General features: G+C 44.4%; 1 protein-coding gene across 1 annotated transcript; it reads left to right on the top strand.

The window, feature by feature from the left end:
• The first annotated feature begins 5792 nt into the window (after positions 1-5792).
• Positions 5793-11899, top strand: LOC118099667 (prolyl endopeptidase). The gene is made up of 14 exons (XM_035144372.2): positions 5793-5977; positions 6333-6407; positions 6802-6935; positions 7060-7190; positions 7362-7571; positions 7739-7860; positions 7952-8057; positions 8315-8506; positions 8608-8805; positions 8997-9100; positions 9646-9877; positions 10257-10388; positions 10484-10640; positions 10990-11899. The coding sequence occupies exons 1-14, from the start codon at positions 5840-5842 to the stop codon at positions 11282-11284; spliced, it is 2226 nt and encodes a 741-aa protein (XP_035000263.1). The 5' UTR covers positions 5793-5839; the 3' UTR covers positions 11285-11899.
• Positions 11900-16327: the final 4428 nt, after the last annotated feature.

Genomic DNA, 16327 nt, shown 5'->3' with positions numbered 1-16327 from the left:
GTGAACCTGATCCACGTCACACTTTGACACAGGGTAGATTTTCCTCTAACTCTTTCTCTCTCTCACACACACACACACACACACACACACACACACACACACACACACACACACACACACACACACACACACACACACACACACACATCCTATCATCCCAAATAAAGACCTACAGGAAGAACCAAGTGTCATCCATTTACATGCGTATTCGTTCGTTCACATTCCTAATCGTGTGTCTCCTCCTCTTGTGTGAGTGTCGCTCATCTCTTGACGCTGCAGTGGTCGATATTGACCCAGATCTCACCTTGACAGTTGTTTAATTATTTACAGCCAAGTGGATAAAAATAGCCTGTTTGTCCCTTTAAATAAACCTTTATCAATCGAAGAAATAAAGTGAAACCTGTTTAATGGAGCTGCGCGACTGCACCAGTCATGATGGTAAAAGAAGATAGAGTTTCCCTCAGGAACAGAGCAGGACTGGGTCAGACGTGTTCACAACAACAGGAAAATGTCAGCGGCATTTTGATGGGTGGTCCCTGAAAAGAGCATTTTGACACTGGCACATCGACACTAGTGTTGATCCTTATCGCGTAAAGCTCTGGAATCTCCGTCTGCGTCTTACGTGTACGGCTCCTCTTTTTCATTCTCACATGGGCTCACCTGAGCATTTTCTGGACATTACTCTGATGTGTTTTAACCTTTGGACAGAGCCATTCTAACTTATTCTACTGTCTTCCTGTCTGTAGCTGCCTATTTACAGATCACATAAGTTTCTGTGGTGCTCTTTCAAATGTCATGTTACAAATGTCAAACTATTTTCCAGGTATACATACGTCATGTCACGCATTGTGTGTTGACGAAAGCGTTTGTTGCAATGTCTTGGAGCACAAAAAGAAGAATGGTGTGTGTAAATGCTGTGAGTTATCTGCACAGGAATGGTGTCCATTATAAAAGTGGAACTTTACTGCCGCTCGGTGACAACACCGGTGACATCACCAGGTGCCACTGTGTCTGTCTGCACATCTCTGTGTCTGTGCTGACGCTCACGTAAACACACACAGGGACACACATACACATACACACACACACACACACACTGTCTTTTAGGTGCAGTCAGACAGCACCATCCTCCACCTGTCTCCAGTGTTACCTGCCCCAGTCATTACAAGGGTCCCAGATCCCCACTGTAAGTGCACATGTCAACAGCAAAATTACAGGGCACGCACACACACATATTTGTTTTGCTTTTAAAAGGGTAATATCCGTCTGCACGCAAGCGATACGTTCATTTTCTCTATCTCCCCCCCCCTCCTTCTTTCTTCTTTTCTTTTTCGACAAACCCAGAAAACAAAGCAGGTGAGGTTCAAAGACAAAGCCCAGAGAAGGATGAGATGTGCAGAGATGACGGACGCACACTGGTGCTGTGTGTTTGTGTAATGACAAGGGGGACACTTTGTGTTGTTTGGAGCTTGTTTCTCAGTCAGTCAGTGCGGACTTTACCTCGGTGATTACAAACCCTCTCCTGGAGCCAAAGTGTCATTAGATCCCAGCTTTGTTCTCCCGGCTAAGCTCGCGCCCTCGCCGAACTAATGAAGACAAGAAAGTTCGTCCAGATGTCTGCGATGAAAGTGTCTCTGTCTAGCAATGTGACAAGTCTGACAAGGAGACGGAGAGACAAAGATCTACGTTCTGACAACGCTGTCAGCTTTGTGTTTTCACTGAAATGACTTACACCAGTGGTTTACTGTCAGTGTAAATATGACACGGTGCATGCACAAGCAATCTTCTCTTTCACCAAGTTGGCTCATGGGTAACGTGAGTGCTCTCTTTCCCTTTTCAACATGATCAGTACAAACAATGACAAACTTTGCTTCTCCTCAGGCTGATTGACTCGGTCTTATTGTGGGCTTCATTATCCGTTTAGTGTTCTGCTGAAAGAGATCACGACTGTCTGAATAGATACTGACAGAATCTGTTTTTTGGGATGTGGCATCATCCTAAAAACAGACAGAGGTGAGGTCACCGGTGGACGAAGCCGGACTTGTTTCCACTGCTCGGATAAAAAGTAATGATCGCTCTTTCGTCGATTATCAACACATGATATTAGTCACCCTGTCTTTCCTTAATCCAGAGAAACTTCGTGGAAATGGCACGGCCTCAGACAAAAGAACCAGCTTCACCTTCAGCCAACACACTGTACGTGCATGATGACAAACGCATTTAGCATTTCCTATAATTTGTGCTTCCAATCACGTCCGTCTTCCGCGTGAGCTGTAATTTCCCTTTGACTGGATCCTCAATAACATCCTGTCTGAGGACATCTGAGGGGACAGGTTGGACGGACCCTCCACCACATCACACACGGGACAGAGCAGGGACTGTTATTCCGGCCCTGGCTAATGACAGCTGAATGAGAGAAACAGGCAGGAAGCTGTTCCCTGTGATCTCTGTATTTAAAAGTGTCCTTATTATTGCTTTTGTATTGTATCGGTGCGCAGGGATCCCTTAAGAGCTCTATTATTAAGTTGAAGGACTGTGACACGACTGTGGCAGTGGATTTTTTTGCTTAGGATGTCACAAAAGGACAATGGGCTTCCCTTAGTGATGAAATAAATGCTCGGGAAAAAACAGTGTGATCCTTTCCAATGATAAAATGACTCATGAACAAATGTTTCTTTTATAGGAATCCAACAGTTGCAAATAAATGAAGTCAAAACCACACATCAACTTCACGGTGGCTCTTAGGAACATCTATCCATTCATTATCTAGACTCTCTCTATATCTTGGCTGGATCTAATCTCAGTTTACAATGGGCCATGGAGGCTGGCTACACCCTGGACTGGTCGCCAGCCTATCACAGCGCCAAAAGACAAACAATGATTCATGCTCACGATCTTCCATGAATCCTAAACTACATGTGTGTGGGCTGTGGGCGGGGGGGGGCAGAGTACCTGGAGGAAACCAACGCAGACACGGGGAGAACATGCAAACACAGAACCTCACAGTGCTGCCCTACTTCAGGAAAAGTAAATTCCCATGAGAGTGTCTTCAACGAATTAGCCTCTGGGAGCAGCGGCAAATATTTTGGGGCTTCTGGTGCAGACATGCGGGTCAAGACTCATCACATGAGTCGATCGTTGTCAACACGAAACACAAACAGCAACACAACAGTTGTTTTAGGTCCAGACGACATTTTGTTCTCCTCATGAGACATGGACGTGAACAGAGCTGACAGAAGTGGCCATGGCGTACGATTTTTAATAAATAACACATCTACATTTGGAAAAGGCTTGAACCGTCGACTCACAACAAGCAGGTTATTGGAAATCTGAATAATGAAACCAGTAGTGAAGGTATTTCAAAACCTCCAACTGTTGCAAAGCTCTTAATTAATGTTTGAACAAGGTGTCAACTTACTGTTTCTTATTGTATCTGAATTCGATTTCACAACGCATGTGAAAGTGCGTCAGTTTATAAAGAGGGATTACTCAGTGTGTTTTAAATAAGGCCTTGGTTGGCCAACAGCATTTATTGTTTCATCCTGTTATGTTAAAACCAGTTCATCCAGTCGCATGATGTTAGAATTTTAATGTTGTTTTTTTATGATCTGTGTTGATTGACGTGATCACTGCTTCCTTCTCAGTTTCATTATTTCACAAGGAGGTGGGGGAAAACAAAATGAGCACCTCTCTCTCACTGAAGGAGCGACTGGGAGTGCAGGGTGTGGAGATTTACGAATGAGTTAACCTCGTGGTAACCCTGCGTAGTGAAACACAGCAGGTGGTCATCCGTCTTTGTCCGCAGCGACAGGTGCTTCCGACTGTGGGGGGGGGGGGACAATGGAGGAAAACAGGAGGAGGAGGTGGTCTATGGACACTCGGCCATTCTCTACAAATGCATTGAACCCACCCACTCACTCCGAGCATTAAAGTCCATATTTCAACACAAGCACAAACACGTTCCTACAGACTGTCAGTGTTTTTCCATCCCGTAGGACAATAGTTGTGTGACCCACATCTGAGCCTGACATAGGCAAACAGGAAGAGATCCCCTCAGCGTATGACGGGTATTCTTGACTCCAACGTGAGGAAGAGAAGAAGAATGGAGTGAGGGGGAGGAGGAGGCCGGGATCATCCTTTGACCCAAAACATCCACCTACAAACATTTCCGATACCAAGGGTCTATCAGAGGAGGCCTGAGATCAGCAACACACCCACGATTACATTGATTTCAACATAGGTGAAGCATTTCTTGCTCTTCCTCCACCTGCGTCTGTCTTTCCCCACTTTCACTGTTCAGCCGTCCACACCGGGACGCCACCACGTGAGGAACCGTCTCCTCTCTTAAAAATCCGAGAGCTGAGTTGCATGACAGCTCTGACACGCTTCCGAGAGGCGAATATGAAAGTTACAACTCTTCGGAGACATCTGACTGTCTGATCGGCCGTGGTATCCAAACAATGCGTTTCCTTTTCAAATGGAACAAACGCTGCTGTGTAATTATACCTGTCCCAAGGCTCTTATCTGCATAGCTGCAGGATGACACACAGCCACAGTGTCGCGTCACTGGAGAAAAAACACAACACATGCAACAGGATCGACTCTGTACAAAACCCTGCAATTGATTTGAGCTGGAAACAGGTTTCTCTGTCGGCAGACTGAGAGAAAATGTTATCAAAATAGAGATTAATCCAAAATCTATGCAAAAATATAAATCATTCACTTCGGTTGATCCCTCGGATACGTGCTACCTCCGAGTCCTTTAGCCTCTACTATCACTCATTGTGTAAGAGGAGGTGCCGGCGGTAATGATGGTGGAGTCAGGATTGATTGATTGAAGTAAACAGAGGACGGAAGAAGAGGAGGATGATGAGCAGTAAGAAAGAGGAGTGAAGGGTTGACCTCTCTCCTTTGCTGCCACGCAGATAAGAGCGGTGATGGAGATTTCCAGTGGACTCAGATAACCTTTACCTGGAGGGGCACACGTCACCTTTACAACTTCACTGTCTGCACCAAGTCTAGACTTTTTGTTTTTGAAATAATAGGGCGATAGTGTCATATACTTTATGTTCTTTATCTTCTAGGCTCAACCTGAATAGTGACATTGGATACAAAAGAACTTTGGACTGTAGAACAAAAACAAGTAATTATCAGCTTTAGTTTTTCTTTCTTAAGTTTTGTTTTAAATTCAGCGGAATCAGAAAAACAGTTTAAATCCCTGCAGAGAAATTGCTGCCTTGCTGTTGCTCAACACTGCACACACACACGCACACACAGACACACACACACACACACACACACACACACACACACACACACACACACACACACACACACACACACACACACACACACACACACACACACTTGTCTAAAAGGTGTCTAAGTAAAAGGAAATTAGAAAACTGCACCAATGCTAATGTGCAAAAAAGTCACGTGTGAGGTAGAATCTCATTATGGACAAAAATGTACAAATCACATATATGAAATTGCTCAAATAGAAAATGAATATTGCTCCATTGAATTAAAACCTGTTAAAGATGGATCAGGTGCATTTCATCAAATTTATTGTCTTAATTTGCTTTATAACAGTTTCGCATGTATATATAAAGGTGTGATGATTAATTTTGTGTCATTTAATTTAAACCTTGAACACGATGATTAAACCAAATCTGAATTCATTACAGTTTATAAACTCAGGGTCGGTGTTGTCTGTTCTCGCTTGTTCCCAGCAGGGGGCGCTGTGAACACTTTCTCCCAGCGTCGCTCGCCTGTCTTCACTCGTTGTGTGTGCGTCCTGACGTCACTTCCTCCTGTTCGGCTGCGGTGCCCCCAGTTGATGTTTTGCAGGATCAACACAGTCGTTGTCAAATCTCTCTCTCGCTCCCTGAGGCCGCGTTTCTTGTCCCGCACTCCCCGCACACCGGCTCCCAGCATGTCCTTCCAGTACCCGCAGGCGTACCGCGACCAGGCAGTCGTAAGTACACCCGGCCGGCCGGTTAGCCTAGCGTGCTAACCGGCCGGGGATGCTTAATCATCACGCTCATTCATTCGCTGGAGCGAGCCGTCTGCTTTGTTAGCATGCTAGTTAGCTTAGCCGCGCTCCTGCAGCACAGACCTGACAGTGTTGACAAATGAATGTGACGCCTTTTAATGCTAGTTTTTTGTTTTAAATGTAAATGAAACACATTAGCTAGCATGTCCGTCGCTACTTCGGTTAACTGGGCTAACAGCTGGGCTGGACGTGCCAGCTCGGTAGCAACAGGCTGCCTGGGCTGTTTGGATGCCACACCCAGCTGCTGCATGCTTCTAACATCTGTCATCTGCCTCAGGTGGACGACTACCACGGCAGCAAGATGCCAGATCCGTACAGCTGGCTGGAGGACCCGGACAGCGAGAAGACGCAGGTAAGATCAGCTGAGAAATCACAACACACGTCATAATGACATGAAGCCCAGATTGGCACATAACGTCCCTCAAAAGACAGCTGTGTAATTATAGCCTTGTTTTGTTAATGTTGTGCTGCCTATGTCATGTGTTGTCGTGTGGTGTTTTCCAGATAATGGTGTCATTCATAGTGCATGGGGCTCTGTAAGTTTTATGTTTTGTTGATGTGATCGGCCTGTTTCTGAGATGCTGGTTTACTAAGAGATCTGGAGAACTAAACCAGGTCCTGTTTAAACACCCTGGTTGTTCCCCTGCAAATGTGCTCGTATATCAGTACTTTTCATTTTTTTGAATTGAGCACAGAAATGTTACCGCTGTGTAAATCATCCACGTATTGATTTCTTCTTCCTCCAGGCCTTTGTCGGTGTTCAGAACCAGCTGACGTTGCCGTTCCTGGAGCAGTGCGAGGTCCGGGACCTGTTCAAGGAGCGCATGACGGAGCTGTACGACTACCCCAAGTACAGCTGTCCCTTCAAGAGGGGGAGCAGGTGAGGTGATGGAAGAACTGCAGGTTTACTTAGGGTTGCTTTCATTAACACAATAAAGCCTCCTATATTGTATAATAGCAAAGCCTCCTTTTTCACCTGAATGGATTTTTCCTCCTCTGCTCAGGTACTTTCACTTCTACAACACCGGCCTCCAGAACCAGAGTGTGATGTACCTGCAGGAGAGCCTGGAAGCTGAGCCCACAGTCTTCCTGGATCCAAACACGTTTTCTGATGATGGGACAGTTGCCCTGCGAGGTAAGAGATGAAAATTAACTTTTGTGTGATAATGTTGTTTGATCTGGTATAAAAATAGAATCTGTGATGTCCAAAAATACTTTGCTATTTATAGTATCCACACTGACGGCCAAATAAATAATTTAACGTCGCTGTTATCTGATATTCTATTTATGTCTCTCCTCCTTTGAGGCTATGCATTCTCTGAGGATGGGGAGCACTTGGCGTACGGCACCAGTGCCAGCGGGTCCGACTGGGTGGAGATCCAGTTCCTAGGGGTTGAAGGGGCCACGCCTCTAGAGGACCGCCTGGAGCGAGTCAAGTTTAGCTGCATGTCCTGGACCCATGATGGGAAGGGGCTTTTCTACAACTCCTACCCTGAACAAAAGGGCAAGAGTGATGGTGAGATCAAGATGTGCTTTCTCTCTCCCCTCCCACAGCTTTGTTTTATCACTGATCTTTCTGCAGTACACACCCTCTCACTTTGCTTCTCCTCTCTACTCTCATCATGTATTTTTCTGTCACCACTGGGGGGCAGTGATGAATCTAAACCCTGTTGTCTCTGTTAGGCACTGAAACCTCCACCAACCTGCACCAGAAGCTGTACTTCCACGTCCTGGGGACCCCGCAGTCCGAGGATGTGCTGTGTGCCGAGTTCCCCGACAACCCCAAGTGGATGAGTGGAGCTGAGGTACGACCAGAAGGTTATCTTGCTTCTGAGAAAATAAAAGACCCAAAGGTTGAGTGTTTATTGATGTACGACACATTCATGTGTACTGCAGGTATCGGATGATGGGAGATATTTGCTGCTGTCCATCAGGGAAGGTTGTGATCCAGTCAACAGACTGTGGTACTGTGATCTTAAGACCACTCCTCAGGGTATTACAGGTATGTTATGCCCAACTGTTTATTAAGCTTTTCAACATAATTTTTTTTTTTTAACCCTGAATTAAAACTGTGACAACTAAACTACATATATAGCTTTGCTTTGTATTTATTGTGCCTGTTCAGCACCTTCTTATTTATATATAATATTTCCACTGGCATTTTCAGCCTTGATTTGACAGCCAAGTAGGATCTGAACCAGGGTGGCTTCAGTAATGATTCGCCTTCTTCATAGGATTAAAACACTCCTTATGTTCCAGGACTTTTGCCGTGGGTGAAGCTGATCGACAACTTTGACGCAGAGTACGAGTATGTGACCAACGAGGGCACGTTGTTCACATTCAAGACGAACCTGGAAGCCCCACGTTATCGCCTCATCAACATCGACTTTGCGTCGCCTGCCCAGAGCAACTGGAAGGAGCTCATCCCTCAGCATGACAAGGACGTTATCGGTCAGTTGCTGCAATACTCACATTAACTGTATTACTAAAATATCATCTGAGATTCTTAACTTCTTACCCATCGTCTTTCCTTTGCCACGTGTCGCCCACAGTGTTCGCCACCTGTACGTACTCGAGCTTCCTGTTCGTGTGTTTCCTCCACGACGTGAAGAACGTGTTGAAAATGTACCGTCTGAGCTCGGGGGAGGAGCTTAGGACCTTCCCCCTGGACGTGGGCTCTGTGGTGGGCTTCACCGGACGGAAGAGAGACTCTGAGATCTTCTACTATTTCACGTCTTTCCTCTCTCCAGGTAACGCTATCTGCAAGTTTTCAGAGACAGAGTGTGATGATAAAGCCGCTAAAATGAAAACGGGATTGTACTGACTGAGTGGGACTGACTTGATCTTGCAGCTGTGATCATGTGGTTTGATTTCTGGGTTACGTGTTTCTCACATATTGTCTTGAACAAATTAAATGATGCTTTTCCTTTTTTCCATCCAGCCATCATTTACCACTGCGACCTGACCCAGGAGCCGCTGCAGCCCCACGTCTTCAGAGAGGTCACCGTCAAAGGCTTCAACACCTCCGACTACCAGACCACCCAGGTGACAAGCAATTCTTTTTTCTTTTTGTGTTCCTAATAACTGAAGTGGTCCCTGAGACATTTAAAGGAAATGTGTTTACATCGAGTTGTTCACGACAGCCGACCTCGACCCAGTTTTTCTGAAGCAACGACTCGATGTATGAAAGGTATTAATCGAGTTGTCAGGAGAGAAAAAAAAACGCAGCCGACACGTGTGCTGGACCAGAACAAATCCCTCTGTCTGTTGATGCATGACAGGAGGCGTTTTCAAACTGTCTAATGTCATATTTCTCAACTTTCAAACAGCTCTTTAATATGTTTTATTATTCAAATGAAAGCAGTTGAGCCTATAATACAGTTTCTCAGAATCCGATTCATTGTTTGATCTCTACTGAGGACAGTGAATAACATTGTAAATGTGAAAAAACGGAGGCACTGAGGACCGGCTGTTATTGTGCCTCCTTTCTACTCCTCTCTTCTGACTCAAGGACAGAATAAGATCCAAGATAAAGCTTTGTTGTCCTTGAACGGTTCCCGACAGCCTGTCCTTGTCCATGTTTTGTCCAGATCTTCTATCCCTCCAAGGACGGCACTCAAATCCCCATGTTCATCGTTCACAAGAAGGGCATCAAGCTGGACGGCTCCCATCCAGGTTTCCTGTACGGCTACGGGGGCTTCAACATCTCCATCACACCGAGCTTCAGCGTCTCCCGCCTCATCTTCGTCAGACATCTCGGGGGAGTCCTCGCCGTCGCCAACATCAGAGGAGGAGGAGAGTATGGGGAGACCTGGCACAAAGGTGAGGCTGAACATGTGACACGCTGATGTACGTCTGATCACGTGACCATTCATGTCCAGGTTTGTGCGCTGGAGTTAACAGGAAGTAGATTGTCTTCTCTGCTACCGGTTCTGGAAAATAGAGAAAATACTACAATCGAGAAACAACAATGAACAGTGCGACAATAGATTTATTTTCTTGGGCCACAGACAACGGGGAAGTGTTAATAACGTTTTGCCGCCACTTCTCCGCTGGTAGTCGAGTTGAGGATGATAATAGTCCCAGCGTTTTATTCAAAATAAAACCGGTCCAGCAGCTTTATTTGTCAAGTCAGGCTCATCCGTCCTTGTAGCACAAACCTCTCATTTACATGCTTCCACTCTGTGCTTTTCTCTTGTAGCTGGCATGTTGGCCAACAAGCAGAACTGCTTCACAGATTTCCAGTGTGCAGCGGAGTATCTGGTCAAGGAGGGATACACCTCCCCGTCCAAACTCACTATCAACGGAGGCTCCAATGGGGGTCTGCTCGTGGGTATGTATGCTGCCGCCGGCTGAAGATCAACATTAACACGAGTCTGAGCTGCACAGTGATCAGTCGATGACGTATCTGTCTGCTTCCTCTCTCAGCCGCCTGCGTGAACCAGCGGCCGGAGCTGTTCGGCTGCGCTGTGGCTCAGGTCGGCGTCATGGACATGCTGAAGTTCCACAAGTTCACCATCGGCCACGCCTGGACCACGGACTTCGGCTGTTCAGAAGACAAAAAGCAGTTTGATTGGCTCATGAAGTAAGTGATCCCAGAACGAGTTGAAGTCAAATACTGGAATAAGCGTTTCATCTTTAAATGTCTAATTTAAATTTTTGTAAGTAGAATGTCACTTAGCAGAACAGTCTTCTTAGGAAACCACATGTAAATTCACTAGATCCAGATTTTTGTTTGGATCTACACCAAATAAATATCAGTCCTCTTAACATGCCAGATTTTTTTTCATTATGAATTATTGCCTTGAGAAAGTTGAGAGTTGGCCGATAAGTGCTGATCTGAAAAGTCTTATTGTACAGAATAAATAATACATTTACATTTTACGTAAGCCAGTGTTTGTTCTCTCTAACTTTCCACTCCTTCTGTGCCTCAGATACTCCCCGCTCCATAACATCCGCATCCCAGAAGGCAATGGGGTCCAGTACCCCGCAGTGCTCCTGCTCACCGGTGACCACGACGACCGCGTGGTGCCCCTCCACTCTCTGAAATACATCGCCACCCTGCAGCACATCGTCGGCCGCAGCTCCAAGCAGACGAACCCCCTGTTCATCCTCGTGGACACAAAGTCGGGCCACGGCGCCGGCAAACCCACCAGCAAGGTCATCCAGGAGGTGGCGGACACCTACGCCTTCATCGCTCGCTGTCTCAAGATCTCCTGGGTCAAATAACTAGTGTTTTTCTTTGGTACTCAAAATCATCTTTTGGAATACTGTTCACTTTCTGTACAACTTTACAGCAGCACTTGCTTATGTTTACCAAGCCATCACTATACACTATATCTTTAGTCCTGGCCATATTTGTAGTCCTTTTAAATCCAAGCGACTACATTTTCAGTGGTGGGTGTTTAAAACGGAGGCTCACCTTCACAGTTACAGCAATCAGCCAATCAGCCGTCACAGTCCTGAGGTTTAAGTGGCAAACGTTTATTTGAATTTGATCATTACCGCTCCAACATGATGCGTATTATTTATTTTTGGAAAGGATGTTGAATGGTATTGGGTTGTAGGGTTCTGACGAGACAGTGTTGTGCAAGTGGGAAAACTGTGTGTGTGTGTGTGTGTGTGTGTGTGTGTGTGTGTGTGTGTGTGTGTGTGTGTGTGTGTGTGTGTGTGTGTGTGTGTGTGTGTGTGTGTGTGTGTGTGTGTGTGTTCAAATGTCAGTCCCTACATTTCTTTCAGACTGATGATGATTTCTACCTCTTGACATGTGCTGATTGTTTACCTTCGTAAAGGGAACAGGACACAATGCCACAACTACAATAAATCATCTTTTTAGACAGTGAATTTGTTCCTGTCCGTTTATTCTTTTCAGAAAAATAACACTGATAGACAGTAGCTGTAGTTTTTTGTCTTTTACATACATTACAAAGAGCTGACCTATAAGGTCATGGTCACCAATATTTATCTAGAGATGAACTACAATTTTTTTGTTTAGTAGCAAATTGAGAAATAAGAGTTATTCTTTTGTTAATCTGCCACGAGTTGTGTTTTTTAGAAAAGGAAGTGACAGCAGGAACATGTGTAGATGCTGGTGTTTTTGTGAGTGTAGGTGTCCAGTCGTCCACCAGGGGGCAGTCGCCGTGACACTGAGCAACACGTGCAGCAGGAGCAGAAAGTGAGGGTGGTCTGACAATGGGCCCCATGTGGGTTACTCAACATACATGTTTTGTATTGAAGAACCTCACTGATGCTTCTCTCTCCTGTTTACAGAGGAAATACTTCAGAGAAATTCCTTTCAGAAATGATTTCCTCTATTTAACCACTGCTGTGACGATTATTATATTTAACTTATGATATAAATTCACAAAGAAATAAATGAAAAGTGCTTTAGTTTTTTTTTATCAGTTAGAAATAAACAACTTCCTGTTTTATTTTCCTGCATGAATGAGTCTTTGAAAAAGGAAAACATTTCTGCAAGGAAAATCTGCAATTTAACAAATTAATAAGTAGAGAAGAGCAGGTTTGACTGAAGTGTCTTCAAGTGACAGATCTTCATTCTCATTTCTGTCCTTTAAATTAAACATTTTGTTTTAATCCAACATTTCATCCAGTTGGAGACATTTGAGAAAATATAGTTCGGCCTTTACATCACAGGACAAGCTTTAAACGGTTAGTAGGATAAATTCATCTGAGCTCAACGGGGGAAATGATTTGATTTTGTTTTAGAGGCTTTTTTATGATTCAAGGAAACAAAAGCTCACAGCAAAAGAACTTTAGAATTCTTCTTCTTGTCAAAACTTCACTTCCTTAGTTTGAATTTGAACTTATAAAACAAACTTCCCATTTCTTCAAATAAGAAATAAAACATTGTAAAACAAGATACAAATCATGACGGTAATGAATTTAACATTTAAACGAGGAAAATAAATCTCTCTCAATTCAGTCCTACACAAAACTGAATTTGATGTACTTGTAAAAAGTTCTTTACACAGAGCAGGAGATGAAGTTGTCAGAACTTTTTATGTTTCTCACAGAGAACCAAAGAAAACGTAAACAAATTCTGACATCTGAAGACAGAAACACACACACATAAAACACATTACAAATTATATCAATTAAATCCCTTGCACAGTTTTGCACAGTTCATTTTGACCAGAAAAAGGCAAATTTACTCATCTGGTACAAACATAAATAATTTATCAAATATAGGCCTGAATTCAAGCGTGCATGAGAGTCTAGTGAACCACCAGGCGGCGCTGTGCAGCCCTGTGACACTGCAGCAGGCCCAGAGAGACTGATGATCTGCTCCGAATTATAAACGAATATATATAACAAAAAAATATTTCATCTTATCTCGACCTGACGTCATCTTGTTTATTATAAATCATTTGTTATAGATCATATGTTATATATTATCTGTTATATGTTATAGATTATAAACTATTGATTATAGATTACATGTTATAAATGATATGTTATATGTTACAGATTATATGTTATATATTACAGACTCAATTATTTAACGTTAGAGATTCTAAATTATAATATTTAATTATATTTATATTTGTCCACACGTGAGATTTGGATTCAGACATGTTCATCTTCTGCTCTCTGCACGTTACTAAGTTTTAATGCTCCTGGCTTCTGATTGGCTGACACGTTTGAAGACGCTCAAAAATATCCAATGAGCACACACCTGTGGCCGTGCTGAAATATTAATGCGCCGACCGGAAACGGCCGCCCGGGCCACTGCGGAGGGACTATATGAGGGACTATATTCCTCAGCGGATGAGCAACGATTTAATTAATTCCTAACGACACGTGGCGGTTTTAATAATTTTTAGATGATTGGTTTATTTTCTGTGGAGGAAGTTTTCAACCTGAGAAGATGAGAAGAGCAAATATTCAACTACATCCAACTTTTCTTTAAAGTAATAAAATTCAGTTTTAAAGAAGCAACATGGAAAACCACTCACATGAGGCCAGAATATTTACTCTTTATATTTACTTCTAAATAAATGAAATATTTCAATCCCTATGATAAATGTGTTATCTTTATTATTATTAATATTATTGTTGTTCTTCTCCTTATTAATATTATTATTATTACAGCTAGTTTTTTGTATCCTCTTGAGTAGAAAGGTTATTCCTTTGTGTAGTGATTTGCATTTACAGAACAGATCTACTTTGTCAGTTTAAGATTCTTTATAAAAGTATTTTCTTAAACTTTTCTGAAATAGCTTGAGGCCTAAAAACCCATCCAGGTCTCATGGTGGGGGGGGGGGGCATTATTCACAGGGTGGGCTTCAGGGTTGTTGCACGTGATTGGTCCCTTTAAGACAAAGACCCTGTAATACTGTGAACCACACAAACCGGTACTTTGCCGCCTCTGTGTGTGATCGCATGTCTTTCCCGGAAACAGAGGCGTGACCTGGGCCCCTGTCCCGCCATGTTGGCTCTGCTCAAAGCTAAAGGGACTTCATGTCTGCAGCGTTTAAATCCTATACCCTTAGCTCCCATATCAGCTGATCCAGGGTCAGTTGTGGCCACTGCAGGAGAAGTGAGTGCACGAGGAGCAGATGTCAGATCAGTGAGGAAGGTTTGATGAAGAGGATAATTACCAACATTTAGATTGAGGGCTGGAAACCTCCTGAAGGAAGGTGTCATACTTGTTTTGGAAATGAAAAGGAAAGTGTAATAACTGTGGTTTTTAATGGAGGATAAAGAGGGTGCTGGGTGGGGGGGGGGGTGTGGAGTATTGATCTTTATCAACAAGGGACAGAGGTGGGGGGATGGCTGGGAGCCTGCAGGGGGTGGGGTGCCACATGGTTTGAAGAGCAGTGATAAGCTCAGGGACAAGCAGAGGGTTCGCTTCTAATATCCACTCAGTGTGGAGCTGAAAACATCTGAAACTGCAGCTTCCACCTTCTCCTCACCTCAGGACCAGTGGGTTGAGCTCAGAGATCTGAAAATGCTCCTCATCTCTGCAGGCTCACTTCTGTGGAGACGCTTTAAATCTGCCTCCTCTTCCTCCTCCTCCTCCTCCTCCTCCTCCTCCTCCTCTTGTTCCTCCTCCTCCACCGCCGCTGCTGCAGCTTCTGTTACAGCTTCACCATAAAATATTCATCCATGGAAAGTCTCTCTTTGATTGCAGCGCGGTCACTTTGGCGTGCACGCAGGTTCACAAGTCGCGCAGCCTGAACATGTAACTCAAACCCCAGCGTCGGTGTGAAGGCTCCAGCTCCTGCGAGGCGACACCTTCCCTCCACATTCGCTCCAGCAGCGGGACGCAGAGCGCGCACTGCTCCGCCGGGGCCATCGCATCATCCACGGGGGGAAACCGGGAGGATGTCCGCTCCTACAGGTGAGTCACTTGTTTTTTAAACTCTCTACAGAAACGCTCCTGTTGCGGTTTATTCGTCTTTTACTTTGCACACATGTGGTGTTTGGCTGCAGGATGAAGCGCATCTGCACAATCTGCTCCCATTGATCCGAATGCAGATGTGAACAAAGTGACTGGTGATTGGTTCTGGTGCCACAGACACTCAGTGAAGTTATGGATTCATTAATGCGCCTTTAATAAACCTATAATTTAATAGGGGTGGATTTAATCACGTGCAAACTTCAAGACCTTATAATAAAGAAATAAGAATGAAAACCACCTGTTAATCAAATGTGATCGATCTCCTCCAGGATCGATGCTAAAGCTGTTGCACGAGTATTAAAGGATCATTGATGAGATCTTTCGTTAAAGAGACGAATCCCTCATCAGGTCTGAAGCCTCGTTCAGACGTCATTTCAACTTTGAACAGGTCCAGTGAAGCTTCGGGGGGAAACACGTGGAAACACACTGACCTGAGGAATCCCAGGAAAACGAAACGAATCTAATAAAGAGCTGAAACGCGGATATTCGTGCGTCCTTTGTGCGCATTTTTTTGTGCGCATCGGCTGCACAGGCGCTTCTTCTCCATCCCCCACCCCCCTCTCTCTCTCTCGCTCTGTGACGTCACCGATACGTTCATTCACATATTTCCAGGCTCTTTACTCCTGTCGGAGCACACAGAGGAATTTCAGGACAGAGAAGAGCACGTGGTTTAGTAGAACATTGACTCACCTAAGTGATCGTCCTCGTTGCTGTTGTCCGAGTGAACCTGAAGTAGGACTGAGTGAATCTGAGAGACTGAGATGAAGAAGTGTTAAAAAAAAAAACAGTCCTCAGTTTCTTAAAAATGTGTCGGATTGAAAAGCTCTTGTAAGAAACGTGTGTTTCTG

This window comes from Hippoglossus stenolepis, chromosome 20, assembly GCF_022539355.2.
Source record: "Hippoglossus stenolepis isolate QCI-W04-F060 chromosome 20, HSTE1.2, whole genome shotgun sequence".
NCBI classification, from domain to species: domain Eukaryota; kingdom Metazoa; phylum Chordata; class Actinopteri; order Pleuronectiformes; family Pleuronectidae; genus Hippoglossus; species Hippoglossus stenolepis.
This window is presented reverse-complemented; position numbering and strand designations above follow the sequence as displayed.